The sequence below is a fragment of the Nerophis ophidion genome, linkage group LG05 (genome assembly GCF_033978795.1).
Source record: "Nerophis ophidion isolate RoL-2023_Sa linkage group LG05, RoL_Noph_v1.0, whole genome shotgun sequence".
NCBI classification, from domain to species: domain Eukaryota; kingdom Metazoa; phylum Chordata; class Actinopteri; order Syngnathiformes; family Syngnathidae; genus Nerophis; species Nerophis ophidion.
Genome location: NC_084615.1, coordinates 30045411 through 30070772, shown reverse-complemented (window position 1 = coordinate 30070772; position 25362 = coordinate 30045411). Strand labels below are relative to the sequence as shown.

The 25362-nt window shown below is 40.4% G+C and overlaps 1 protein-coding gene and 1 long non-coding RNA gene across 5 annotated transcripts in view; one reads left to right on the top strand and one right to left on the bottom strand.

The window, feature by feature from the left end:
* sesn1 (sestrin 1) overlaps positions 1 to 25011 on the top strand; it is a 157242-nt gene extending 132231 nt beyond the window's left edge. The window contains exons 1-9 of one of the 4 annotated variants that reach the window (XM_061900499.1): positions 13401 to 13672; positions 17405 to 17470; positions 17564 to 17764; positions 17839 to 18021; positions 18189 to 18425; positions 22170 to 22424; positions 22489 to 22679; positions 22752 to 22896; positions 23003 to 25011. In XM_061900499.1, coding sequence (XP_061756483.1) covers positions 13571 to 13672; positions 17405 to 17470; positions 17564 to 17764; positions 17839 to 18021; positions 18189 to 18425; positions 22170 to 22424; positions 22489 to 22679; positions 22752 to 22896; positions 23003 to 23089 — 1467 coding nt within the window. In that variant the 5' untranslated portion in view covers positions 13401 to 13570 and the 3' untranslated portion in view covers positions 23090 to 25011. Of the gene's footprint in view, positions 1 to 13400; positions 13673 to 17404; positions 17471 to 17539; positions 17765 to 17838; positions 18022 to 18188; positions 18426 to 22169; positions 22425 to 22488; positions 22680 to 22751; positions 22897 to 23002 lie in introns of those variants that run through there. The other 3 variants (XM_061900498.1, XM_061900496.1, XM_061900495.1) reach the window with 3 other exon arrangements.
* On the bottom strand, positions 3595 to 13836 carry LOC133552911 (uncharacterized). The gene is made up of 2 exons (XR_009806794.1): positions 13705 to 13836; positions 3595 to 4833 (listed from the first exon to the last, which is right to left on the bottom strand). It is a non-coding gene; the product is annotated as an uncharacterized LOC133552911 (long non-coding RNA).
* Positions 25012 to 25362: the final 351 nt, after the last annotated feature.

The window sequence follows — 25362 nt, the reverse complement described above, 5'->3', positions numbered from 1 at the left end:
GGAGTAAATATGAAGGCTTCAAATCTTTCCAGATGTGTTACATCAGACTTTATCAGTGTCTGTTGTAGTTTTAAGCTGATACTCCTCAGCGATCTCAGGAATGTCACCTCTGTTATATAAGGAGTGACCCTCAGACAAGTTCCACCTCACATGATAGAAAAAAAACATTTATAAACCTCATTAAAATTACTATTAGTTATTACATACGGTCTGTTGATGTCAATAGTTCACTGTCTGAACGTGTCATATTTAAGGTTGCAACTCCATGCGGTTTGTATAGCAAAAACATTTAATAAACAGCAGGCTTCGCTACTAATCTTAAAATAAAGACCGGATATCTGCCACTTACCTGTCAGTGGTAGCTGTAAGTTTGATCATTTTGTTATTCTTTTGCAAGTAGGCTAACCTACCATAATGTTGCTGGTGACTGTAATGTTAGCACTGTCTGCTACGTGGTTGTATGTGATATACTATGGTGTTTATTACGATAGACAAATGTACTGTAAATGTAAAAAGTGGATAAACTCCACTTCAGTCAGAGACCGGTGTGGACAAACTTGGCTAATTAACATGAAAGATACAGACACACAAAATTATGTATTCCCTTTGTTGCTTACTAAAAGTGCTTTTTAGTAGTCTTAATTTCAGCATCAAAGTTAGGTTTTGGATAAGGCGCTACATCTCACACCAATTCCCAATACCTTGGAATCTACACCGGTACTGAACGGTACCCATTTTCATCACTTTTGTGTGTGTTCAAATGTGTTAATAAATGTTCATTGTTTAAAATTTTTTTTTTGGGTTCCAGATTTAACACTGAGCTTTACTGTCTAGTTGTTATCTTGTTTTCTTACACATCTGTGTCTCATTTGCAAGTACTGTATTGAATAGTAGACTTTGCATGCAGTTGCGATTTAAGTAGTGTATTGGCCACCATGTGTTGCTTTGGCCAGGTAGTAGTCTTTGCCATTAGCATTAATGTGCCAGTCAAGCGGTATAGCTTGATTGGTAGAGTGGCCGTGCCAGCAACTCGAGGGTTCCAGGTTCGATCCCCGCTTCCGCCATCCTAGTCACTGCCGTTGTGTCCTGCTCCCAGTGTCACCCACACTGGTTTAAACGTAACTCAGATATTGGGTTTCACCATTTAAAAGCGCTTTGAGTCACTAGAAAAAAAAACTCTGTATAAATATATTTTACTTTTCTTTTGTTGAGCCCAACAAATTGTTTGTACTGTAAGTATTGTATTTACTACACCCCAGTTAGTTTTATTTTTATTACCTAATTTGGAGGTGTTGAAATTGCTATTTACAATCGCTAAGGTTATTTGGTAGCATGTCTATGGCAAATCTAAAGTAAATTAGCACTGAACTAACGCATTTTAAATAGTGGAGCTTACTGTAAACTTTCTTCTTGCTTTGTTGGCATGGAAAATTGTAAGTGGGAGGTGAGGTGAGGGGAGCAGGAAGCAGCAGCGGTGGCTGTGCCCGGGAATCCTTTGGTGATTTAACCCCTAATTCCAACCCTTGATGCTGAGTGCCAAGCAGGCAGGCAATGGCTCCCATTTTTATAGTCTTTGGTATGACTCTGGTTTGATTTACGATTTACACAACGTGCCAACTTCACTGGTTTGTGGTTTTCTATTACTCATCCATAAGTGTGGCACCTCTGTGACTCTTGAGAAAAAATATATATTTATATTTATAAACCTCTATGCATCAGACGTCTTCTAACACGTTAGACCACTTGTCTGAGCAACCAGGCGTCCCTTTTAAAAGGAACTCTTCAAGATTTTATTGCCTTGTTGTGTATCGCTTGACATTTTGATCACCTGTTTGGAGTGCTGACTCATCATGTTGACAAAGAAACAGTAAAGGATCGCCACTGTTTTTTTGTGTGTGGGGGAGGTGGGGACAGGGGGGATTGTGTGATCAACAACATTTTGGAAAGTTTCCTAGTGGAGATGAGTAATTTATGATCAGTCAGCAGAGCCGGGAGAGAGAAAGGAAAAGGAAAAACAGCTGCTCCTGCACACCAAGCGTCAAACTGAGGTTGCCTGGCCCAGGCTCTTGGTTGATATGAGGTCAGCTTTGTTAACCTCCTGTTTTTGGATGCATTGTGGCCTAGATTTTGCAAGCTTGCCATTTTGGGGTTTCTTAATCGATCAACTTCACAAAGGAGCCTGAGAGGCCTATTTCCCATCCATGTGTGTCACTTGGGGCTAAAGTTAGTAAAAGATGGTTTGGTATTTTCTGTTTTTCTTTCTCTTAGAGCTTGTTGTATTGTGACAGCTGCCCTCTCTCTGTTGGAATAACATCCCCAGGAACTCACTCTTCCTCACGTGCACGTACAGTTTGCAGGCCAACGCCTCTTCCCACTGTATTGTAGCGCTCTGCGTGTTTTTATTATTTAGGAAATGGACTATGCAGGTTCACGCCGGCTGAATAAAGCCATAAAAGAAAGGTTAGATCAGCAGGTTGCCCCCCCCCCTCCTCTGTGCTCGCTGAAGTCTCTAAAGTTCCCTTGCATTTCGTGGAATCCAGGGAACGCTGCTTCCTCCCAGTGTTGCTGAACACAGGTTCAGGTCTCGCTGGTCTCAGTGCGGGATCGGGGGGTTGGGTGGAGGGGGGAGAGTCCACGCCTCTGGCCTCAGGAAAGTCGGCCCCACTCTGATAGCGTGCCAAAAAACACATGGATCAGAGAAAATACAGGGGGGTTACAAAAGTGTCACACAGAAAGCGACCCTGCATTTTCCCACACTGATTTATTCAGTTGTCTCACAAAATTATAGCAAGCATTTAGAAATAAAACATGGATATACAGTGGTACCCCAACTTAAGGGCGTTTTAAGATAAGAGTTGTCTTTCAGATATTTGCTATGCTTTAAAGGCCTACTGAAACCCACTACTACCCACCACGCAGTCTGATAGTTTATATATCAATGATGAAATATTAACATTGCAACACATGCCAATACGGCCTTTTTAGTTTACTAAATTGCAATTATACATTTCCCGGGAGTTTCGTCCTGGAAACGTCGTGTAATGATGACGTGTACGCAAGACGTCACAGGTTTTTAGGAAGTATGAGCGCTACGCACACACACAGCTAAAAGTCGTCTGCTTTAACGGCATAATTACACAGTATTTTGGAGAACTGTGTTGCTGAATCTTTTGCAATTTGTTCAATTAATATTGGAGAAGTCAAAGTAGCAAGATGGAGTTGGGAAGCTTTAGTCTTTAGCCACACAAACACACGGTGATTCCTTGTTTAAAATTCCTGGAGGTGAAAATTTACTATGGATCAGAGCGCGGTCAAGCGAACATGAAACACGACGGAATGTCAACCAGCAGGTTTCGGTGAGAAAATTGTGGTTAAAAAGTCGCTTCTTACCGGAGAAAAGCTGAGCTTGTGCCGTCCATAAAGCTGCCGTCGACTCCCCTGAGATACTGCGCGTCAACACACCCGTGGACGTAGACCTCCGACTATCAGGTACTATTTAACTCACCAGCAACACAATAGAAAGATAAGGGATTTCCCAGAATTATCCTATTAAATTTGTCTAAAAACATCGGAATCCGTCCCAATGCAATTGCGTTTTGTTTTTTTTAACTTTTTTTTTTTTTTTTTTTTTTCTTTCTAGTCCGTCACTATCAATATCCTCAAACACGAATCTTTCATCCTCGCTCAAATTAATGGGGAAATTGTCGTTTTCTCGGTCCGAATAGCACTTTTTGTTGGAGGCTCCCATTATAAACAATGTGAATATGTGAGGAGCCATCACACGTGTGACATCATCGTCTGCGACTTCCGGTAGAGGCAGGGCATTTGTCTTAGCACCAGAAGTTGCGAACTTTATCGTGGATGTTCGCTACTAAATCCTTTCAGCAAAAATATGGCAATATCGCGAAATGATCAAGTATGACACATAAAATGGACCTGCTATCCCCGTTTAAATAAGAAAATCTCATTTCAGTAGGCCTTTAAACTGCATGCAAAAATTTGAGTTGCAAGCACCCCCGCCATTAGTTTGCAAATCCGACCAAAGTTTTTGGTCTTACTCACTAGCAATAGTTTAAAACTAAAGTCCAACCTCTTTGGAACTTGTTACCAACGAAAACCGAGGTACCGTTCTATCAATGGTGAGCTGTCAGGGCCAGCAAGGCCGTCTTTGCTGGCCTAACATAGCCAGAAATCATGATCATAACTAAAGATGAATAAAAAATTGTATTTACTTTCCCAAAATATCTAAAAGTGTTCATATTCTCTTCATGTCCTATCTTCCAATATGGCGCCGCTGTAGTGACTGCTGTTGGCAGGAGCTCTGTGCTCTTGTGTCATCCTTTTGTGTTTCCCTCTAGTTTTCATGTGTTATTTTATAAATATATATATATATATATATATTTATTTATTTATTTATTATTATTATTATTATTTTTTTTTTTTGCCCACAAGAAGTGGCACTTTTGTGACCTCTGCGGTGCTTTTTGTGGACTTCTGGATCTGCCTTCCGGGACTCTTTTGGCCATGGAGACCAGCTACTGGGTCTCTGCTACACCAGAGTCAGTTTGGAGAGACTGGAGGAGATACGGATGAAGAGACAGGGCTGCGGAGCTGGCACTGAGCGCCGGGAACGGGACAAGCTTCACAGTGTCTTGGCTGAATGAGCAGGTACCAGACACCTCAGTCTTCTTGGACATATTCTCGCTCATCCACGCGGACTGGACATTGGCCGAGAGTTGGTTGGCGGCGGAGAGTGGAGTCGGCTCTCTTGGTTGCTTTGTTGGGTCTGCTCCTGTCTCTGGCCATGCTCCCTCCACCCCAGCAGACGATGGCCTGGAACACAGCAGAAACCACCACAGTGTATATGTTTATTTTACTTTTAATTCATAGCTGTATGTAGAAGTGGCTGGTTGTATCAGCTCCGCTGCTTTAATGTCTTTCTTGTCCTTTGTTTTCTTTGATGTTTGATGTTTCCCTCTTACACACATGTAAGAGGTATGTGTACTATGGCTAGGAGTTGTTTTTTTCCCCTTGGTCTCAGTCTGGACCCCCTCTCCAGAGGCCCAGGCGTAGACCGATTTTTTAAATTTTATTTTATTTTACTTTAATTTAATATTTTATTTTTTTCTCCCATTCCCCCCCTTGTTAACCTGTATCTCACCTTTTTTGTAAAGGGCGCTGGAAGCCGGCAGACCCGTCAGCGATCCTGTTCTGTCTCCCTGTAATGTTTATCTGATCTTGAATGGGATTGTGCTGAAAATGTTAATTTTCCGTAAGGAACTCTCCTGAAGGAATAAATAAAGTACTATCTATCTATCTATCCATCCATATTATGTTCCTTCCAGCGCTGTTGTTTTTAGGTTATAGAGTTTTTATCAAATCAGAATTCCGCTAGCTTCTGTTGCCATGCTGTACAAAATCTGCCCGAAGCCTTAAGAATCCTTAATGCGGGCGTGCGTGCACTGTAAGTGAACGGGGCATACAATTAACAGACAGTTGGGATAGCAAATCAGATCACGAGTTGTTGTCAGTAAGGCCTTCTAGATGGCCTAAGGCAGATATATATAGTGATGTTATGAGCTAGGTAACATAGGAACTCCATTACCCAGCATACCACAGTGGTGAAGAGCATGCGCAGTAGCCGAGTTTAGGGATGTTTTTGATGAGCACCTTGTGGAGTAAACTTTAAGAACTCAGCCAACACGCCTCTTCTGCATCTTTTACGATTAGACAAGTCAACACATATATTTTCAAGGCCATTTTCTAGGATATTTAAAGAAAAACTACATCTTGTGAGTCTATGTCAGCCAACCTCGGAAGCTTGAATGGGTGCTACAGATTGTAAGTTCAGATATTTTATTTCTTTATTTTTTCACCTTTAATATGTTTTTTGCAATATAAATTTTGACAGTACCACATAAGATATGTTTTAATTGTTGATGCAGGTTTATTGATTTTTAATGCGGCAGAAAATAACCCGTTATGTACAATGTTGGTGGTGATTCAATGCCCAGTAATGCATAAATGTGTTTCTATATAGTGTTTCTCCAGCGATGGTCACGTGGTGATATAAATTATTGTATTTTGAGGTAATCATTGAAGTCGGACATCACTCAAGACAAAGGTGGGAAATGCACGGCCTGCCACTGTGTTCTATGTACTGTATGTTCGCACTTTTAAATGTGAGTTGCGTCTGAACTATTTTTTTTAAAATGTCCACAATGATGTTAAAAGATGCTGATGTTGGGGAAACAAACAGGCAAAACAACACAGTTTCGATCCGTTCTGGGATAAACGGCGCAAGGGTCCAGGTTACTTGAGTGCAGGTTGAGGCCTGCAAGAAGGGCAGGCAAGGGTTAATCATCTGAGGCTTGAAGAGCCAGAGTTGCTCTGTTGAATGTGCATGTTTCCTGCATGTAGATCTAGCCTGTTGCTTCTTTTACCGCTGCTAAAAATGTGTTTTATGCTTAGTCGGTACAGAAAGTTTCCTGTTGGTTTGACTTTTGCATTCTGAACAAAACTGCCACTAACATGCTAAAATTGGAAGAAACATGTAAACCTGAGGAGGCTGCACTGTGAACTTTATATCTCTGCAGAACTTTTTTTCTCTTTTTTTTCTTCTTTGAGAGAAACAAGGGAGCGAGTGGTAGAGTGAGCGGACAAGATTGGTTCCTCTCGCTGTTGTCCTGCCCTGTGATTGGTAGAAGCCTGTTGCTGGGCTTGTGTTGGGTTTCGAGAGTTTTTCTAGCTTCCTCTTCTCCGTGCACCCGTAGGTCAGGTTTGAACTGGTCTGGTGGACTTCTGCCACTTGTTTAACATCCCGGCGAACGAAGGAAGAAAGAAAAAAAACAGCAGCATTTTTCATTGCTTGACAAAACAAAAGGCGAGACACGTGCAGGGTTTTCGCTGGTTTGGCACTTGTTTTCCCTTTTGTTTTTCCCGTTACTTGAGTCATCCTCACTGCTGTCTGTTATTAATCACCATGATACTAAATACATCTGTCGTTGGGTTTCAGCTGTAAAGGTTCACACCTTGTTGAGGCAATTTTGACAGTAGTTGCAAAAGAAGTCTTTGTAGTTGTTCAAATGAAAAATACATTCAACAACTAAAGTCAAACACAAATAGACGGAATAGAAAATGAAAAAGTAAATTAAACCAAATTTCTAGGTATAATGATTGATGATAAATTGAACTGGAAATCTCATGTAAAAAATATACAACATAAAGTAGCAAGAAACACGTCAATAATGAATAAAGCTAACTATGTTCAAGACCAAAATTAACTTCATATTCTCTACTGCTCACTAGTGTTACTATATCTGAGTTACTGTGTAGAAATATGGGGAAATAATTACAAAAGTACACTTCATTCCCTAACAGTGTTACAAAAAAGATCAGTTAGAATAATACATAATGTTGTCTGAAGAGAACATACAAATCCTTTATTTATGGAATCAAAGATACTGAAATGCCACGACATAGTGGATTTGCATACAGCTAAAATTATACAAAAAGCAAACTGCAACCTGCTTCCAAAGAATATACAACAATTCTTCTCAACAAAAGAGGATAAATATAATCTTAAAGAAAAATGTAACTTAAAACATTTGTACGCACGTACAACACTTAAGACCTTCAGTATATCAGTATGTGGAATTAAACTATGGAGTGGATTAAGCAAAGCAATCAAACAATATACTAATATGATCCATTTCAAGAAACTCTTCAAACTTAAAGTGTTTACAAAGTACAAAAAAGAACCAAGATAAACATTCTGAATTTATTCACACATTCATTCTTTCATTCTCAAAACAATCTTACTTATCTCATCGTATGGAATAAAACTTACTTCAACAATTATTTATTTATTTTTATTGTGATTACTTATGGAGTATATTGTGAAGACATTGAGAACAGGAAATGAGCAAAAGTTTTAGCAACTGTTATGTAAAAGAAAAGGGGTAGGATTAAATAAACTCTGCTTCTTCCTACTCCTTTTTGAACATGTTGAAAAGAGAAACTGGAAATTGTGATGTATTATGTTGTATGCTTGCATGTTTGAAATAAACTCAAACTCAACTCAACTCAACATTTTAAAAAACATGATTTTTAATGAAACGTATTTTTACAGTATATTGGCACATTTTTCACTTGAACTTATGAAACAAGTTGCATCCTGTCCTTTGTGTTGGTGTAGTATGTAATGTCATTTTTTGCAATTTACTCAGTAACATTTTTAAAACAAAAAATATAACAAGAGCACCTCAGGCTAGCTTATTTTACCATTAGTGGTTTGACAGAACATAGCGTATTTTCCAAAGTATAAAAAAAAAAAAAAATTACTTAGATTTATATTGCGCTTTTCAGACACTCAAAGCGCTCACCAGAGGAACTGTAGTTATTACAGAGTTCCAGTCGTACGGTTTTTCATGGGACACATTTCCGGTGTTGAGGAGATGCTGCTCTGCTCTGATTTAAGTGAAATCTGAAGGTCATTAAAACAGTTCGCTCTATCTTTTGACACTTCTTTCACTCCCGTCCTTGCACGCTACACCGCTACAACAAAGATGACGGGGAGAAGACGCTGTCAAAGGTGAGCCACGTAAATAAGACCGCCCACAAAACGGCGCATAATGAAGCGACTGTCAGAAAGCGGCTTGAAGATGATCCGTAAAACATAATCCATGCAACATTTTGATCAAAGAACCACCATTATGTGTTATGTAGACCACAAGCAAGTGTTATACATTTAGAAAAAAAAAATAATATGAGTCCTTTAATGCGCCATATAATCCGGTGCGCCTTATATTTGTAAAAAGATCAAAAATTGACCATTCATCAACAGTCCGCTTTATAATCTGGTGCGCCCTATTTTCCGGAATATACGGTATATAATTTTTTTTTTTTTTACTTTTTATTTCCCTATTACTAATTTTAATGAATAAAAATTATGGTCCGAGGAATTTGGTACTCACCGCTGTACAGCGGTATAGCTCGGTTGGTAAAGAGAATAGAGAATAGAGAGAAGAGAATAGAGAATAGAGTTTTATTGTCATTATTGCAATGAACAGGTTCAAAGAACAACGAAATTGGAGCAGCTCCTCCTAAGGTGCATATACAATATGGTAGTATAAATAGTGGCCGTGCCAGCAACTTGAGGGTTCCAGGTTCGATCCCCGCTTCCGCCATCCTAGTCACTGCCGTTGTGTCCTTGGGCAAGACACTTTACCCACCTGCTCCCAGTGCCACCCACACTGGTTAAAATGTAACTTAGATATTAGGTTTCACTAGGTAAAGCACTTTGAGTCACTAGAGAAAAGCGCTATATAAATATAATTCACTTCACTAAACCGTATAATGATAAACCGCCGTAAAACTGCCCAAAGTTAGTATACCATTTTAAATTAAAATTATTGTAAAACTGTGATGGATAAAACTTTGCTATACACTTCTCATTGACTGGATAACCCAGCTAGCACTGGCTACCTTAAATTCTAACAGAAATACAAGCGACATTACTGTCTTTTTAAATTAAAATACGACATTTCCCAATCCAAACATACAAAAACACATTACTGTCTCATCAACCAAGATATTAAATTGTGTACATTAAACCTACAGTGTGCTCTCTTAGACCAAGCGATCGTACTACACTTGAAGCAGTATGACAACAGGAAGTACATATGCGTGACGTCACATAAACTGGACGTGATGCACCCAACTTTGTATTAGAAATGGCGTCAGTGGGGGGTGCATGTATGAGCCAGTCTTCCCCACAACAAGACAAAAGAGGAAAAAGAAGGAGCTTATTGACTGCTGCGTCGGATTACCATTGCAAACTTGCGCAGATCACTTTGAGTAAATTTAGACCATACTGTATACGGAGCTACCCGCTGACATTACCAATGGGAAAAACATCACTAATAGGGCAAGATCCAAATGGATCGTCTAGCAGAAGTTTAAAGTAAGGAAAAATAGTTTTATAAATAATCTCCGCAATGCCTCCATGGTTTAATTTCAAATTTTCGGGACTTATGCAGATCCAAAATACACAACAGTAGGTACCAACAGGTAAAGAAGATTGGTTTTGCCTATAAAGGCCCCTTTAAATGTTACTTTTATTTGCAATAAGAACAATCAAAGTTGTATTGGGGACGGCGTGGTGCAGTGGGAGAGTGGCCGTGCGCAACCCGAGGGTGCCTGGTTCAATCCCCACCTAGTACCAACCTCGTCATGTCTGTTGTGTCCTGAGCAAGACACTTCACCCTTGCTCCTGATGGGTGCTGGTTAGCGCCTTGCATGGCAGCTCCCTCCATCAGTGTGTGAATGTGTGTGTGAATGGGTAACTGTGGAAGTAGTGTCAAAGCGCTTTGAGTACCTTGAATGTAGAAAAGCGCTATACAAGTACAACCCATTTATCATTTATTATTGTTCACACATCAACGACAGTGTTCTGTCATATTTGAGGACCAGCCATGTCCACTTTGTGTCGTGTCAGCGCTATAATCAATACTATTTATTTTTTGCTGCCCTTGTTCCGCACATCTGCTAATTTAATTATACTTCACAGTTGTTCCTTACTGCTACTTTAAGTATCGTTGGCTGAAGGTGTGTTAGACCAAAGTTCCTAATATTTCTGTGACGTCAGTTCCAATTATAGGTTGCTGTGGCTTTTCACGTCAAACGGCAACTGTCCCAACAGGTGTGATGTTTGAACTTTGGATCATTTTGTTTGAACATTGCCACTCAAGACGTATGTCTGTGTGTGTTTGTGTCAAACTTAAGCTGACATTTCGATCAATAGTTTCTTTCTGTTACAAGCAGTGCTGTGCCTTGTAGAACACAAGACACCGTTCATGTTCTAGCACTTTGTGTACCCTCACATTTCAGCAAAGAAAAACTTTATGTAAACAATATGTCTTTCCAAGGCACAGTACTGTATGTAGAAGTGACTTTAGAGTATTCAGTGTACAGCTGGTATGGTAGTATATTATTCACTACACAGCCATATTTGTCTAAATAACTGAGAATTGTTAAAGTGCTGTTTTTTTTTTACTGCATAATAAATAGACTCAATGTGTAGAACTGTACATTTGATTATTTCTTAAAATGCTGGCAATTTAATAGATTGTATGTTTAATCTTATGATCTGTCTGTCTGCGTGCTTTTACAAGTGCCTTTTTTTGCGACATTGCAATTTGACACTGCTTTAAAATGTACTTGAATTGATGTAGACAGTTTAGCTGGCTGACTTTGGCTAAAATTACAGTTATTTTTCACACAACTTCGTCTTAAACTTGTTAGCTTACTCGCAATGCATAAGCTGACACTCGTACCCAGGTTGAGACAGCATCCTCCCAAGTGTCTGACATCAAGTCTCTGCTTTCGCGTATCACAGATGCACTCCTATAAAAACAAGGTCCTCTTTGCAAAAAGAGCAAGGTATTCATGTTTTTAACAAGAATAGGAGGAAATATCCTCACACTTTACATGTTATCACTGGCAATGTTTTAGCGAGTGACTCACTTCCAGCCGTAAAAACACGAGTGATGACGTCACGGCTATTGTCGATAAATATAATTGACGGCAACACATTTTATTGTCGACAATGTTGACTAATCCTTGTAGCCCTATATGGCGCAGGTAAGAAAATCTGCGTTCTGCAAAACAAAGCACGTCACTTTCATTTCGAGCGTCTCCAAGGCGACACAGGGCCAGCCGGTCACGTCGCACTGCACGGCCGGAAATCACCCCCCCCCCAAAAAAAACCACGCTACCTAAAAAGTTCCTTGATACATGTCTACATACAAGTTTCCACTTCATAAACCGTCACACAGAAAATATATATGAAGCCACCGGAGCCAAATATTAATTTGTGAGGTATTTACATTAAAGTAAATGGGTTATACTTGCATAGCGCTTTTCTACCTTCAAGGTGCTCAAAGCGCTTTGACACTACTTCCACAGTCACCCATTCATACACATTCACACACTGATGGCGGGAGCTGCCATGCAATGCCCTAACGACGACCCATCAGGAGCAAGCATTTGAAGTGTCTTTGCACTGTGGAGGGCTGTTAGCCGCTAGTGAGGATGCTACTGTGCGTTGAGGACGTGTTTGTTCGCTTGTCGCTTTCAAAATTTGCGACTGTGTCGTCAACACATGACGATGTAACGATAGTATTGAAAGCTTCATGGTCATCAACTAAAGTTTGACAATTTGCTGAATGTCATTAAACACACTTCATATACTTGGAGCTTGTGTTTATGGCTTCTTTACAACATCTGGTTTGCATGTGGCGAGCGAGCCAAGACGTGCGCGGATGAACTTTCAGTGTTTAGAATGCGACCCGAGCATTGAAACAACAGTCCGTGGGACCATCAGTGCGTGCACCACGACAATGGTGCCCGTGAAGCCGGACCCCCCGAGCCTAAGCGTGTTTTTTTTGTGTGTGTAAAAAAGGTGTTTGCTGTGTCGCTGACCAGCTCTCTTCTGCTGAGCCATGGGAGTGCTGACTCCAGCCCTGGGAACATGTTTACCTCTGCCCGCACCCCTCCCTGTGGCAACAGGAGTTTAGGGCGGGGGTGGAACCGGTTGGCTCATTCCACACAATGAACCTGCTGAACACTGTCAGATGGCGCGATCCATGCCGCCGTTTGCCAGACTGCCCGGGCAGTATCAAAGTGCACAGAGAGGAGCTGCTGCTCATTGCACCAAATATAGTTTGTTTGTTTGCTTTTTTTATTGGCTGACCTTTCATCCCTTGGCTGACTTGTTGTTGCAAAGAAGTTGCACACTGCCCTCTTTTTGCTGTCGTGCTCATTTGCCGCTGAAAATCTGGGTATGATAATTGACCTTCTCGCCGTGTGCTAAAGCCGTAATGCGGTGTGCCAGTGTTATTGTCAGGCTCGGATAAACAAAGCCATAAGAGCTGGCCTCCTTATCGCTGCACCCCGCCCGCCCCCCTTGGCTCTGAAAGGAGTCCTTCAGCCGCCTGATTAGTGCAAGGATGACATTATCTGTGGTCAGAGAGGCTGCCATGCACACTTAAATGGCCTACTCAGTTCATATAAATAAGGGCTTCTTTCATAGTCTCTTTAAGGTGATGCCTTCCACCTTGATTTGATTATCGATCACTCTGATTAGCTTTGAGTCAATGGCGGCAGATTCAATCATGACCAATGGCAGCAAGCGAACAAAAGAAGCACAGAGAAGTGATGTTTTCTTAAAGGGGGGCTTGTCCTCCCCGCTCACGTTTTGCCCCCCTCCTTCCTCACGCTTAGCTCCGCCCCGCCGCCGCTCCTCGCACGCCATTGGTCGGCGCGAGCGTGTTTACGCCCAGTGATTGGTCAGCGCGCCTGTCAGTCACGCGAGCCTTGACTTATTTAGCGAATGTATGCGCAAAGGGGGGCCAGGACTGGTCTGACTGTGCTGCCGCCGCAACAGCTGACGAGCGGAGCACTTTAACGCAGCGCCTCCAGGAACAAAGAAGGGGAACATATTGGAGCTTTTTTTTAAATTTAAAGACAACCAAGTAGTAATAAGCCTGAAGTGCGGCCAGGACACGACATGAGGCACGCAGTGTCACCGTCGGAGAAGGTGGAGAATTGTTCGCTGTCGGCCACAGACTTGTTTAAGATATGTGCTCGTTGTAAACGCCTTAGCAAAAAGGTAAGAAAAGCCAGAAAATGTCACTCTCAAACCTTCTGTTCGGGTTCCGAGTAGTGTCAGTTGATGGATGCTGTGAGGAGACTTGTTTTTCCTTCGAGTGAACGAGCTGCAGTGCAGTCTTTTGTCCGGACTTGTTTTGTCAGGCAAGTTTGGGGGCACCCCCCTTATTCGGACCACTCAGTCAACAACTCCCAATATTATATTAATAATTGTCATCACTGGCATTGTCGAATCATTAAATAATTATCTTGTCATAACTCACTTCCTTTTTTCAACTCATTCATTTATGTGCTCAAGTCTGCAGAGTGGACATGTCCAGACATGACCAAACAATATTTCCTTGTCCCTTCTAAAAAAAAAAATACTTTATTAGCCCCAGAAATGGAGCATGTCATTAAAAGGGAATCCTGGTCTAGTTAAATAATAAAAATAAGATGTGAATGATGGGCATGACAATAGTTTTGTTCAATGACAAAACCATCATTTTGATGTTATTAAAGTTGCACCTTTTTGTAAAAAAGCTTGGTCAAATATGGTCCAATTAGCCTTATAACAGACCTAATTATATTGACAATCAAAACAGTCATTTTTGGTGCCTAAAGGGTTCATTTAGAGCAGGGGTCGGGGACAATTTTGGCTGAGAGAGCCAGGAATGCCAAATAATTTAAAAAGTGTTTCCGTGAGAGCCATATAATAAGTTTTAACACTGAGTACAACTGAATGCGTGCATTATTAAGTAACACCAACATTTTTAGAGTATAATAAGCATCTTATTATTTTTAATAACATTGTTATTCTGATGTTAACCCAGGGGTGTCAAACTCATGGAGAAAAATCTACTCCCAAGTGGGCCAGACTGGTAAAATCCCTGCACGATAACTTAAAAATAAAGACACCTTCAGATTGTTTTCTGTGTTTAAAAATAGAAGAAGCACAATCTGAAAATGTACAAATCATAATGTTGTTGTTTTTTTACACTTACATATTGCGGTTAATAGTATTCGATCTTTATTTGTCGTTATTTATATTTTCTGAATGAATGAATGATGTGATAATGTTCATCAGTCAACTCAATGGTGTTCATTTTCAATCAATCAAGATAAAACATATCAAAATCAAATTACAGTATGCCATGTATGTAGTTTGATCATTTTCCTCAATTGATGTACTAACATCATGTGGTTTATTTTGTACATATGTACCATCATCTACACTCTACAGAGATACAAAGAATTGCTATTGCAACATCCAGTAGACACATGTAGATGAGCTGTTTCTTTCATTCAAAAATTTCAGGTTAATTTGTATACTTAGCAAACTCATCCCGCGGCCTGCATAAAACCTGTTCGCGGGCCTGATCCAGGCCGCGGGCCGTACGTTTGACACCCCTGTGCTAACCAATAATTAATAGAATACTTATTACCATTAATGCAACTTCTTGAACAGGTGCGGTAGTAAACGGATGGATGGATTAAAATGCATGAGAATGTCTTATCTTTTGAACGTTATTTTTGACACTGTGATTACCAGTGGAATTATTCATTACTTATCGTGTTAAGCAATGTCAGCTAAGATTTATCTGAGAGCCAGATGCAGTCATCAAAAGAGCCACATCTGGCTCGAGAGCCATAGGTTCCCTATCCCTGATTTAAATGTTCTCTCCTTAACCCGTTTTTTTGTCAGGCAAGTTTCGGGGGCACCCCCTTGTTCGGACCACTCAGTCAACAACTCTCACTGTTACCAATATGTATTAATAATTGTCATCACTGGCATTGTTGAATCATTAATTATCTTGTCATAACCCATTCAGCAACACGCCATTTATCAACTCATTCATTTATGTGCTCAAGTCTGCAGAGTGGACATGTCCAGGAATGACCAAACATTATTTCCCTGTCCCTTCTGAAATAAAACTACAATTTATTGACCCCAGAAACGGCACATGTCATTAAAAGGGACTCAGGGTCTACGTAATTAATTAAAAATGAGATGTGAATAATGAGTTTGACAACAGTTTTGTACAATGACAGAACTTAAATTTTGATATTATTGTAGCTGAGATAGGCGCCAGTGACCCCAAAAGGGAATAAGCGGTAGAAAATGGATGGATGGATGAAGTTGCACCTTTTTATCCTAAAATGTCAAAAAAAACCATTATGTAAAAAAGCCTAGTCAAGTTTGGTCCAATTAGCTTAATAACTGACCTATTTATGTTGGCAATCAAAACAGTAATTTTTGGTGCCTAAAGGATTCATTTAGAGCAGAGGTAGGGAACTTATGGCTCTCGAGCCATATGTGGCTCTTTTGATGACTGCATCTGGCTCTCCGGTAAATCTTAGCTGACATTGCTTAACACGATAAGTAATGAATAATTCCGCTGGTAATCACAGTGTTAAAAATAACGTTCTAAAGAGTTCGCATTAATGGTAAGAAGTATTTTATTTCTTATTGGTTAGCTTCAGAATAACGATGTTATTAAAAAAAGAATAAGAGACTTATTATACTCCAAAAATGTTGGTTTTACTTAAAAATGCACGCATTTAGTTGTATTCAGTGTTAAAAAATTTTATATGGCTCTCACGGAAATACATTTTAAAATATTTGGCCTACATGGCTCTCTCAGTCAGAAAGGTTACCGACCCCAGATTTAGAGGTTCTTTCCTTAACCCCTTTTAAAAAAACGAAGTTACACGTTTTACCCCAAACAACCCCTTTCATAAAAGTGCACCATGCATTAAGAGGGAATAATTGAAGAAAAACTAATCCTAGTCAAGTGTCATACAATTAAAGACACTACACATAATAAATGGAAAGGTGATTATTACCTGAAATGAATCATGCCTTGGTCATAAAGCAGTTTTATTTTGTATAATGGCAAAATCTTCATTTTTAACCGTTGAGTCTACTATTTTTTTAACTTTTGGGTCCCAACTGGCCCCTCTCATAAAAGTGCACCTTGTATTACGAGGGGATCATGGAATTTGAAAAACAAATCCAAGTCATTGGGGGGACGGCGTGGTGCGGTTGGGAGAGTGGCCGTGCCAGCAACCTGAGGGTTCCTGGTTCGATCCCCGGCTTCTACCAACCTAGTCACGTCCTTTGTGTCCTTGAGCAAGACACTTCACCCCTGCTCCTGATCCGTCAGGGTTAGGGTCTTGCAGCTCCCGCCATCAGTGTGTGAATGTGTGTGTGAATTGGTGAGTGTGGAAATAGTGTCAAAGCGCTTTGAGTACCATGAAGGTAGAAAAGCGCTATACTAGTATAACCCATTTACAATTGGAGACACTAAGTAATTAATGGAAAGTAGACTATTACCTGAAATTAATCATGCCTTGGTCATAAAACAGTTCTATTTTGTGTTATGGTTGAAATCTTAATTTTTAACCTTTTAGCCAGCTATTTTTTTTTAACCTTTTGATCCCAATTGGCCCCTCTCATAAAAGTTCACATTGCATTAGAGGGGATTGTGGAATTTTGAACATGCATACAATATAATTAAATTGTGATACATCACATATTTCCAGTTGTTTAATCACGGCATGTCCGGAAGTAATGGAAGAAAAACAAATCCTAATGTTATATTTTTTAACATTTTGGTCCCAACTGGACCTTCTCATGCAAATGCACCTTGCATTAGATGGGATGGTGGAATTAGAAAATTTATTTCTGGAAATTTTGTACAATTGATGCTTTAGAGAGATACTCAAATTTGTCCTGTTTTTTGTCTTGCAGGATCTGGGAGTGCGTATCCCCAGGCCTCTCGGGAACGGACCTAGCAGATTTATCCCTGAAAAAGAGGTACATTCATGCCATTAATGTAAAAAAAAATAAAAAAAAATAAAAAACTGAAATTCTTGTCATATGTAGTTTTTTTATTTCCTTCCACTAAAGATTCTCGGAGTCAGTAAAGTGGACACCAGGACACAGTCAATATTTGAGGATGCGTTCGCAGCCCTCGGTCGCCTTGACAACATCTCCTTGGTGATGGGATTCCACCCTCAGTACCTGGAGAGCTTCCTCCGGACGCAGCACTACCTGCTGCAGATGGACGGGCCGCTGTCGCTGCACTACCGCCACTACATCGGCATCATGGTGCGGCCCCAGCCTTTCATCTTACTCGCCCTCTTCGAGACCGTTTGACCTCCATGTTCTCTTCATCTCTCCAGGCGGCGGCGAGACACCAGTGCTCCTACTTGGTCAACCTGCATGTGAACGACTTCCTCCAAGTTGGCGGGGACCCCAAGTGGCTCAACGGGTTAAACGAAGCCCCGCAGAAGCTGCAGCAGCTCGGCGAGATCAACAAAATCCTGGCTCATCGTCCTTGGCTGCTCACCAAGGAGCACATCGAGGTGAGAAAATGGCTGGCGTCTGGCCGGCGAGGTGTTAAAGTCTTCTTGTGTAACAGCTGGCCTAATGGCTCGGGGTGTTAAACTGAAGGTCGGCTGAAGGGGAGCTTTAAAAAATGTACATTCTTACCTGCTTGAGTGTCACATTTTGAACTTCCCTGCTCTCTTAGGGTCTCCTGAAGGCAGAGGAGCACAGCTGGTCCCTGGCGGAACTCATCCACGCCGTGGTCCTCCTCACACATTACCACTCCCTGGCCTCCTTCACCTTTGGCTGCGGCATCATGCCAGAGATCCACTGTGACGGCGGCCACACCTTCAGACCCCCCTCCCTCAGCCAGTACTGCGTGTGCGACATCGCCAACGGCAACAACCACGGAAATCATCACGACAGTCATCTTAGCAGCCAGGTGAGTGAAAAAATTATTTTTTTTTTATTTGTATTGCCTCTATGGATAATTTAACCTCTTTATGGGGCAAATATCTATATTCTGTGACCTAAACATGAGTTAATGCGGGACTCGAGCCTTGAATAATACGAAAGTATTTTATCATACAAAAGCTGAATGTAAAATTTGCAAGTGTTGTCTAAAGCAGTGGTTCTCAACCTAATTTCAGTGAAACACCCCTTGTGAATATTTTTTTTAAATCAAGTACCCCCTAATCAGAGCAAAGCATTTTTGGTTGAAAAAAAGAGATAAAGAAGTAAAATACAGCACTAGTTTCTGATTTATTAAAATGTATAACAGTGCAAACTATTGCTCATTTGTAGTGGTCTTTCTTGAACTATTTGGAAAAAAAGATATAAAAATAACTAAAAACTTGTTGAAAAATAAACAAGTGATTTAATTATAAATAAAGATTTCTACACATAGAAGTAATCATCAACTTGAAGTGCCCTCTTTGGGGATTGTAATAGAGATCCATCTGGATTCATGAACTTAATTCTAAACATTTCCTCACAAAAAAAGAAATCTTTAACATCAGAATTTATGGAACTTGTCCACACAAAATTTAGCTGTCAACACTGAATATTGCATTGTTGCATTTCTTTTCAGAGTTAATGAACTTACATTCATATTTTGTTGAAGTAATATTCAATAAATATATTTATAAAGGATTTTTGAATTGTTGCTATTTTTAGAATATTTTTTAAAAATCTCACGTACCCCTTGGCATACCTTCAAGTACCCCCAGGGTTACGCGTACCCTCATTTGAGAACCACTGGTCTAAAGCATATATATATATATATATATATATATATATATATATATATATATATATATATATAAACTTAGCTCTCCAAGTAGCACCATAGTAGGCCTGAGTATTCATTAAAAATAAGGCAAAGGATTTAATACATTTAATATTTTTGGCCACTGTAACATTACACACAGTCTGAACAGTAACACTGTGTTACTAAACTGGGACATTGTTACTGAACTGTTTTTAACATTTAACTGCCTTTAACAAATTGATTTTAAGATAATTTGTATCTGCTCTTCTAATGTATGTATGTATATATATATATATATATATATATATATATATATATATATATATATGTGTATGTGTGTGTATGTATAAATGTGTGTTTGTGTGCGTGTACATGCATGTACAGCAGGGCAAAAAAGTATTTAGTCACCCACCGATTGTGCAAGTTCTCCCACTTAAAATTATGACAGATGTCTGTAATTTTCATCATAGGTACACTTCAACTGTGAGAGACAGAATGTGGGAAAAAAATCCAGGAATTCACATTGTAAGAATTTTAAAGAATTTGTTTGTAAATTATGGTGTAAAATAAGTATTTGGTCACTTCAAACAAGGAAGATCTCTGGCTCTCACAGACCTGTACTTCTTCTTTAAGAAGCTCTTCTGTCCTCCACTCGTTACCTGTATTAATGGAACCTGCTTGAACTCGTTATCTGTATAAAAGACACCTGTCCACAGCCTCAAACAGTCAGACTCCAAACTCCTCTATGGCCAAGACCAAAGAGCTGTCGAAGGACACCAGGAAAAGAATTGTAGACCTGCACCAGACTGGGAAGAGTGAATCTACAATAGGCAAGCGGCTTGGTGTGAAAAAATCAACTGTGGGAGCAATTATCAGAAAATGGAAGACATACAAGACCACTGATAATCTCCCTCGATCTGGGACTCCACGCAAGATCTCAGAACCACATCATCCACGCAAGATCTCAGAACCACACGGGGGGACCTGGTGAATGACCTGCAGAGAGCTGGGACCAAAGTAACAAAGCTTACCATCAGTAACACACTACGCCGACAGGGAATCAAATCCTGCAGCTCCAGATGTGTCCCGCTGCTTAAGCCAGTGTATGTCCGGGCCCGTCTGAAGTTTGCCAGAGAGCACATGGATGATATAGCAGAGGATTGGGAGAATGTCATGTCGTCAGATGAAACCAAAATAGAACTTTTTGGTATAAACTCAACTCGTTGTGTTTGAAGGAAGAAGAATACTGAGTTGCATCCCAAGAACACCAAACCTACTGTGAAGCAGGGGGTTGGAAACATCATGCTTTGGGGCTGTTTTTCTGCTAAGGGGACAGGACAATTGATCCGTGTTAAGGAAAGAATGAATGGGGCCATGTATCGTGAGATTTTGAGCCAAAACCTCCTTCCATCAGTGAGAGCTTTGAATGGTTGACCAAATACTTATAATTTACAAATAAATTCTTTAAAATTCCTACAATGTGAATTCCTGGATTTTTTTTTTACACATTCTGTCTCTCACAGTTGAAGTGTACCTATGATGAAAATTACAGACCTCCGTCATCATTTTAAGTGGGAGAACTTGCACAATCGGTGGCTGACTAAATACTTTTTTTTTGCCCCACTGTATATATTATATGTATATTTTATGTGGATATATATATATATATATATATATATATATATATATATATATAATATAGTTTGAGAAATACTGCTCCTATGATTTTAAAACAGTTTTTGATGCAAGTTTTGGACTCTTTGCCCATATGCAATCTAAATTTAAGGGAGATGATTTTGTAAAAAGTTAATTTGATATGTAACCATGGCTTCAACATCTCTCAAAAATTGTTTTTATGCGACTACCACCGTTTTTGCCCAATTTTTAATTTTTTTTTTAGCTTGAATGATGTGACATATAATAATACTTTTGTGAAAAACTTATATTCAATTTCAGCAAATATCTGGTTTGTGAATTAGATTTTTTTTTAATTATTCTGAATGTGTCTTGAATATAATTATATTGTAATTTTGGGGGGGGAAATAGCTGGGTTCCCTGAGTGCCACTAGGTAGAGCTAGCGGAATCACTTATCTCACAAAGTGAACCTTTTTTTATCCATGGTAATTGGTCCCTGTGGGAATTGTTATTGATAAGCAGATATTTTCATAGTGAGATCTTAAAACCTGTTTCTGACCATCTAAATAAACATGATTAAACATGAAATAACACCACATAGTCACTGTTATACTTGTGTTTAATCCATTATAGTAATGCTACCTGACCACGTTACACAACAGTGTGCTCTCATTGGTTTGCTCTAGTGGAGTAGCCAATACCTTTTGATCTGTTTAGTTAATGTAGCCAAATGTTTGATTTAGACCCAGAATAGTTAAAAAAAAAAAAAAAAGCACAATAGAGTGAAGACGACTGGCCCTTGAACTTGCCATATCTAATGTTTCTATAATGTACTTGACATCCTCTAAGTTTGTCCTTTTCTCTGGACTTGGTTCCCTTTGACTTCATCAAACCAACCTTCTTATTCTGCCTCTTCTTGAAAGGCTTCTGATTGGTTTGCTCTAATGGAGTAGCCAATACCTTTTGATCTGTTTAGTTAATGTAGCCGAATGTTTGATTTAGACCCAGAATAGTTAAAAAAAAAAAAAAAAAAGCACAATAGAGTGAAGACGACAGGGCCTTGAACTTGCCAATTTAATGTTATTTAATGTTTCTATAATGTACTTGACATTCTCTAAGTTTGTCCTTTTCTCTGGACTTGGTTCCCTTTGACTTCATCAAACCAACCTTATTCTGCCTCTTCTTGAAAGGCTTCTGATTGGCTAAAAAAGACCTTCAGGGTCTTTGTGTTTTTTCTTATATGACAGTGACAAAATGACATTGAACATGTCTGTGCTCAGGAGGTGTGCGGCGAGGTGGAGGTGCTGATGGAGCGCATGAAGCAGCTGCAGGAGTGCCGTGACGACGAGGAGGCCAGCCAGGAGGAGATGGCCACTCGCTTCGAGCGGGAGAAGACTGAGAGCATGCTGGTGGTCACGGCCGAGGACGAGGAATGGGTGCCCTCCAGGGACATCTCCCGACATTTTGAGGACCTCAGCTACGGCTACAAGGACTTCTCCAGGCGGGGGGAGCACGTGCCCACCTTCAGAGTGCAGGTAGAGTCCACAACAAATGAGGTTTTGGACCGTGACTCATATCGGCTGGTGCTTTTTTCTGCAGGACTACAGCTGGGAGGACCACGGCTTCTCCTTGGTGAACAGGCTGTATCCCGACGTGGGTCAGATGCTAGACGAGAAGTTCCAAATGGCGTACAACCTGACCTACAACACCATGGCAACGCACAAGGACGTGGACACCAGCATGCTGCGCAGGGCCATCTGGAACTACATCCACTGCATGTTCGGCATCAGGTGAGCGCCGCCGTGAACATTTGTCAGAAGCACCGCTGCCGCCTCTCCACTAACGTGGGCTGACTTCTTCAGGTATGACGACTACGACTACGGCGAGATCAACCAGCTGTTGGACCGTAGCTTTAAGATCTATATCAAAACCATGGTGTGCAGTCCTGAGAAGACCACCAAACGAATGTATGAGAGCTTCTGGAGGCAGTTTCAGCACTCTGAGAAGGTGAGCGCCTCACTCCTCGCCAATCAAACGTTATAAAGTGCCGTTTTAATGAGGTTAGTATCACTAACTTCCTGCTTCTTGTCCCCCCCACCCCTCCCTCCCCCAGGTCCACGTTAATCTGCTTCTTATGGAAGCGCGAATGCAAGCAGAACTGTTATACGCTCTGAGAGCCATCACTCGCTTCATGACATGAAGTGCTTTTGTCCTAGTTTTGTCTTTTATATAGATTTTATTACATGTTATTTCTCATTGTGGGACATTTCAAGAAAAGGTTGTGGCGAGGGAGACTTGCTGGATGGATGGATGCTGAGAAGACCAGAACAAAGAAAAATGTCACAGGCACAGTTTTTTTTTTTTTTTTTTTGCGTGCAGTGCCAAAAGTGACCAGCAGAGGGAGGCCTGGTTGCCAGGCGTCCCAAGTAGTATTGGAGCATGCACCATCCTCTTCCACCTGACTGAAGACCCTTCTAGAAAAAAAAAAGCTGTGCAACCACAACCATTCTGCACTGTCATCGTTGTTTGTAGTTTCTTTTTGACATCGTGTTCAAGGACGTGGTCGCCTCACCTACGGGCCCCCGTGCTTGTGCCTGAACGACGCTGCAGTGTGCCCCATTGCTGCTGCTCCCCTGAGTTGTTTTCAGCGGGAAGGGGGGTCATATTGATCGCCCCACACCCAAAAGACCTTTCCCAACCCTCAATCATAGTCCCTGTCCATCTGCATTAACCCAAACGTCTGTGTAAGCTAATTCTGTGTGTGTGTGTGTGTGTGCAGTGACTCAAAGAACACTGAGCCCTTTTTGAGTTGACTGTGTGTGTGTGTGTGTGTGTGTGTGTGTGTGTGTGTGTGTGTGTGTGTGTGTGTGTGTGTGTGTGTGTGTGTGTGTGTGTGTGTGTGTGTGTGAGAGAGACAAAGAGAAAGTAGCTTTTGAAATGTTCATGTGTCAAAAAAGGAATGCGAGGCACTTTGAAGGAGACTTCTTGCTTCTTGCTTCTGCTGTAGCGCTATTGTGATAACAAGTGTTTCTGATTATTTGTCTGGCTTATTAAGGAAAAAAAAGTGTCGAACCAGGTGCTTTTTGCCCCAACACACGTTGACACACACTCACTCACTCACACACACTGCTAGCTGTCTTCCGCGTTAACCCAGCTGCCTGGTCACACTTAAGGTTGTGAATTCCACCAGTAAAGAAAATACCTCTTCTGTTTTTCTCCAAAGTGCTCTTTGGTGAGCGCAGACTTTTTTTTTTTTTTTTTTCTCCCCGCTTCTCCCCGAGCCGCCTTTGTTCCGATTGTGGCCGATTTGCAAGGCAAAAAGTTGTAGCTGCGCTTATTAAGCCTAACTAGTGCAAAAGCATTTTTTTCTTTTCTTTTTTTTTTTATGAAACCAGTGTTTGTTTTGTTCACTAAAACCATTAAAGTACTGCATTTTTCTTCTGAAGGAGGAGTAAGCGAGTTAAGTGTTTAGACGGGGCGGTGATGACAAAAGGATGGTACCATTGGAAGTTGTTGGAGAGAAAACAAAAAGTGGATTTTTTTTTTTTTTGTTTTCCAAACTTCTGACTGATGTCAGTTACTGATGCTTTTTTTATATAAAAATATATGAAAATGGAGAAAAAAAATAAACCTATAACGTTGAATTGTTGTGTATCATTTGTAGCGTAAATTTGTTGGGTTGATTGTACAAGAAAGCTCACTAACAATAAATGAGGTGCACATTCTGCACAGGTGTCGGTCAGCTCGATGACAATGGGAATCATCCCATCCGGGTCAAAGTTACAGCAGCTTGATCATTCTTATGCACCTCACAAGAAAAAAACATTTCCAATGAAACAATGTTACGACATAATCACCAGCACAATCGCCATCCCCTAAACTGCCTTCACTAGTGTAAGGTTTGTAGGGTTGCAAAGCAAACAACCATATCAGCTCATATTGCATATCAACCTGAGGAATCATGTTTAAAAAGTGTTACAAGGTTTGTACACAAAGTGCCGTTCCTGATGTTTTGATGTAATGTGACTGAAATGCTGTACTTTTAGAGGCTACTTGTAAGCACTGCCTGGGCCCCAAGTCTGTGTAACAATATTAATAATAAAGTTTTCCATAGGCTACACATGTCTTGCTCCCTGCTGTGTTTTATTTATTTACAAGCATCACACATAAACAGTTTACTCAAGGTGACTCATCAGTTTCCATGACTGCATTTCCTTAAAATTGCCAAACATATTGAATTTGTTACATAAATGTGCAAAGATACTTAAAAAGTATCAGTTAAGCTTTTATAGGAAAAAAAGAATCCCAAGTCTTGCATAATGTTCATTCAGTTGGTTAATTTTGCAAAATAAAAAAATATATCCGACATGACACAAAACTAGTGAAGTGAATTTTCGCTTTTCTCTAGTGACTCAAAGCGCTTTACGTAGTGAAACCCGATTTCTAAGTTACATTTAAATCAGTGTGGATGGC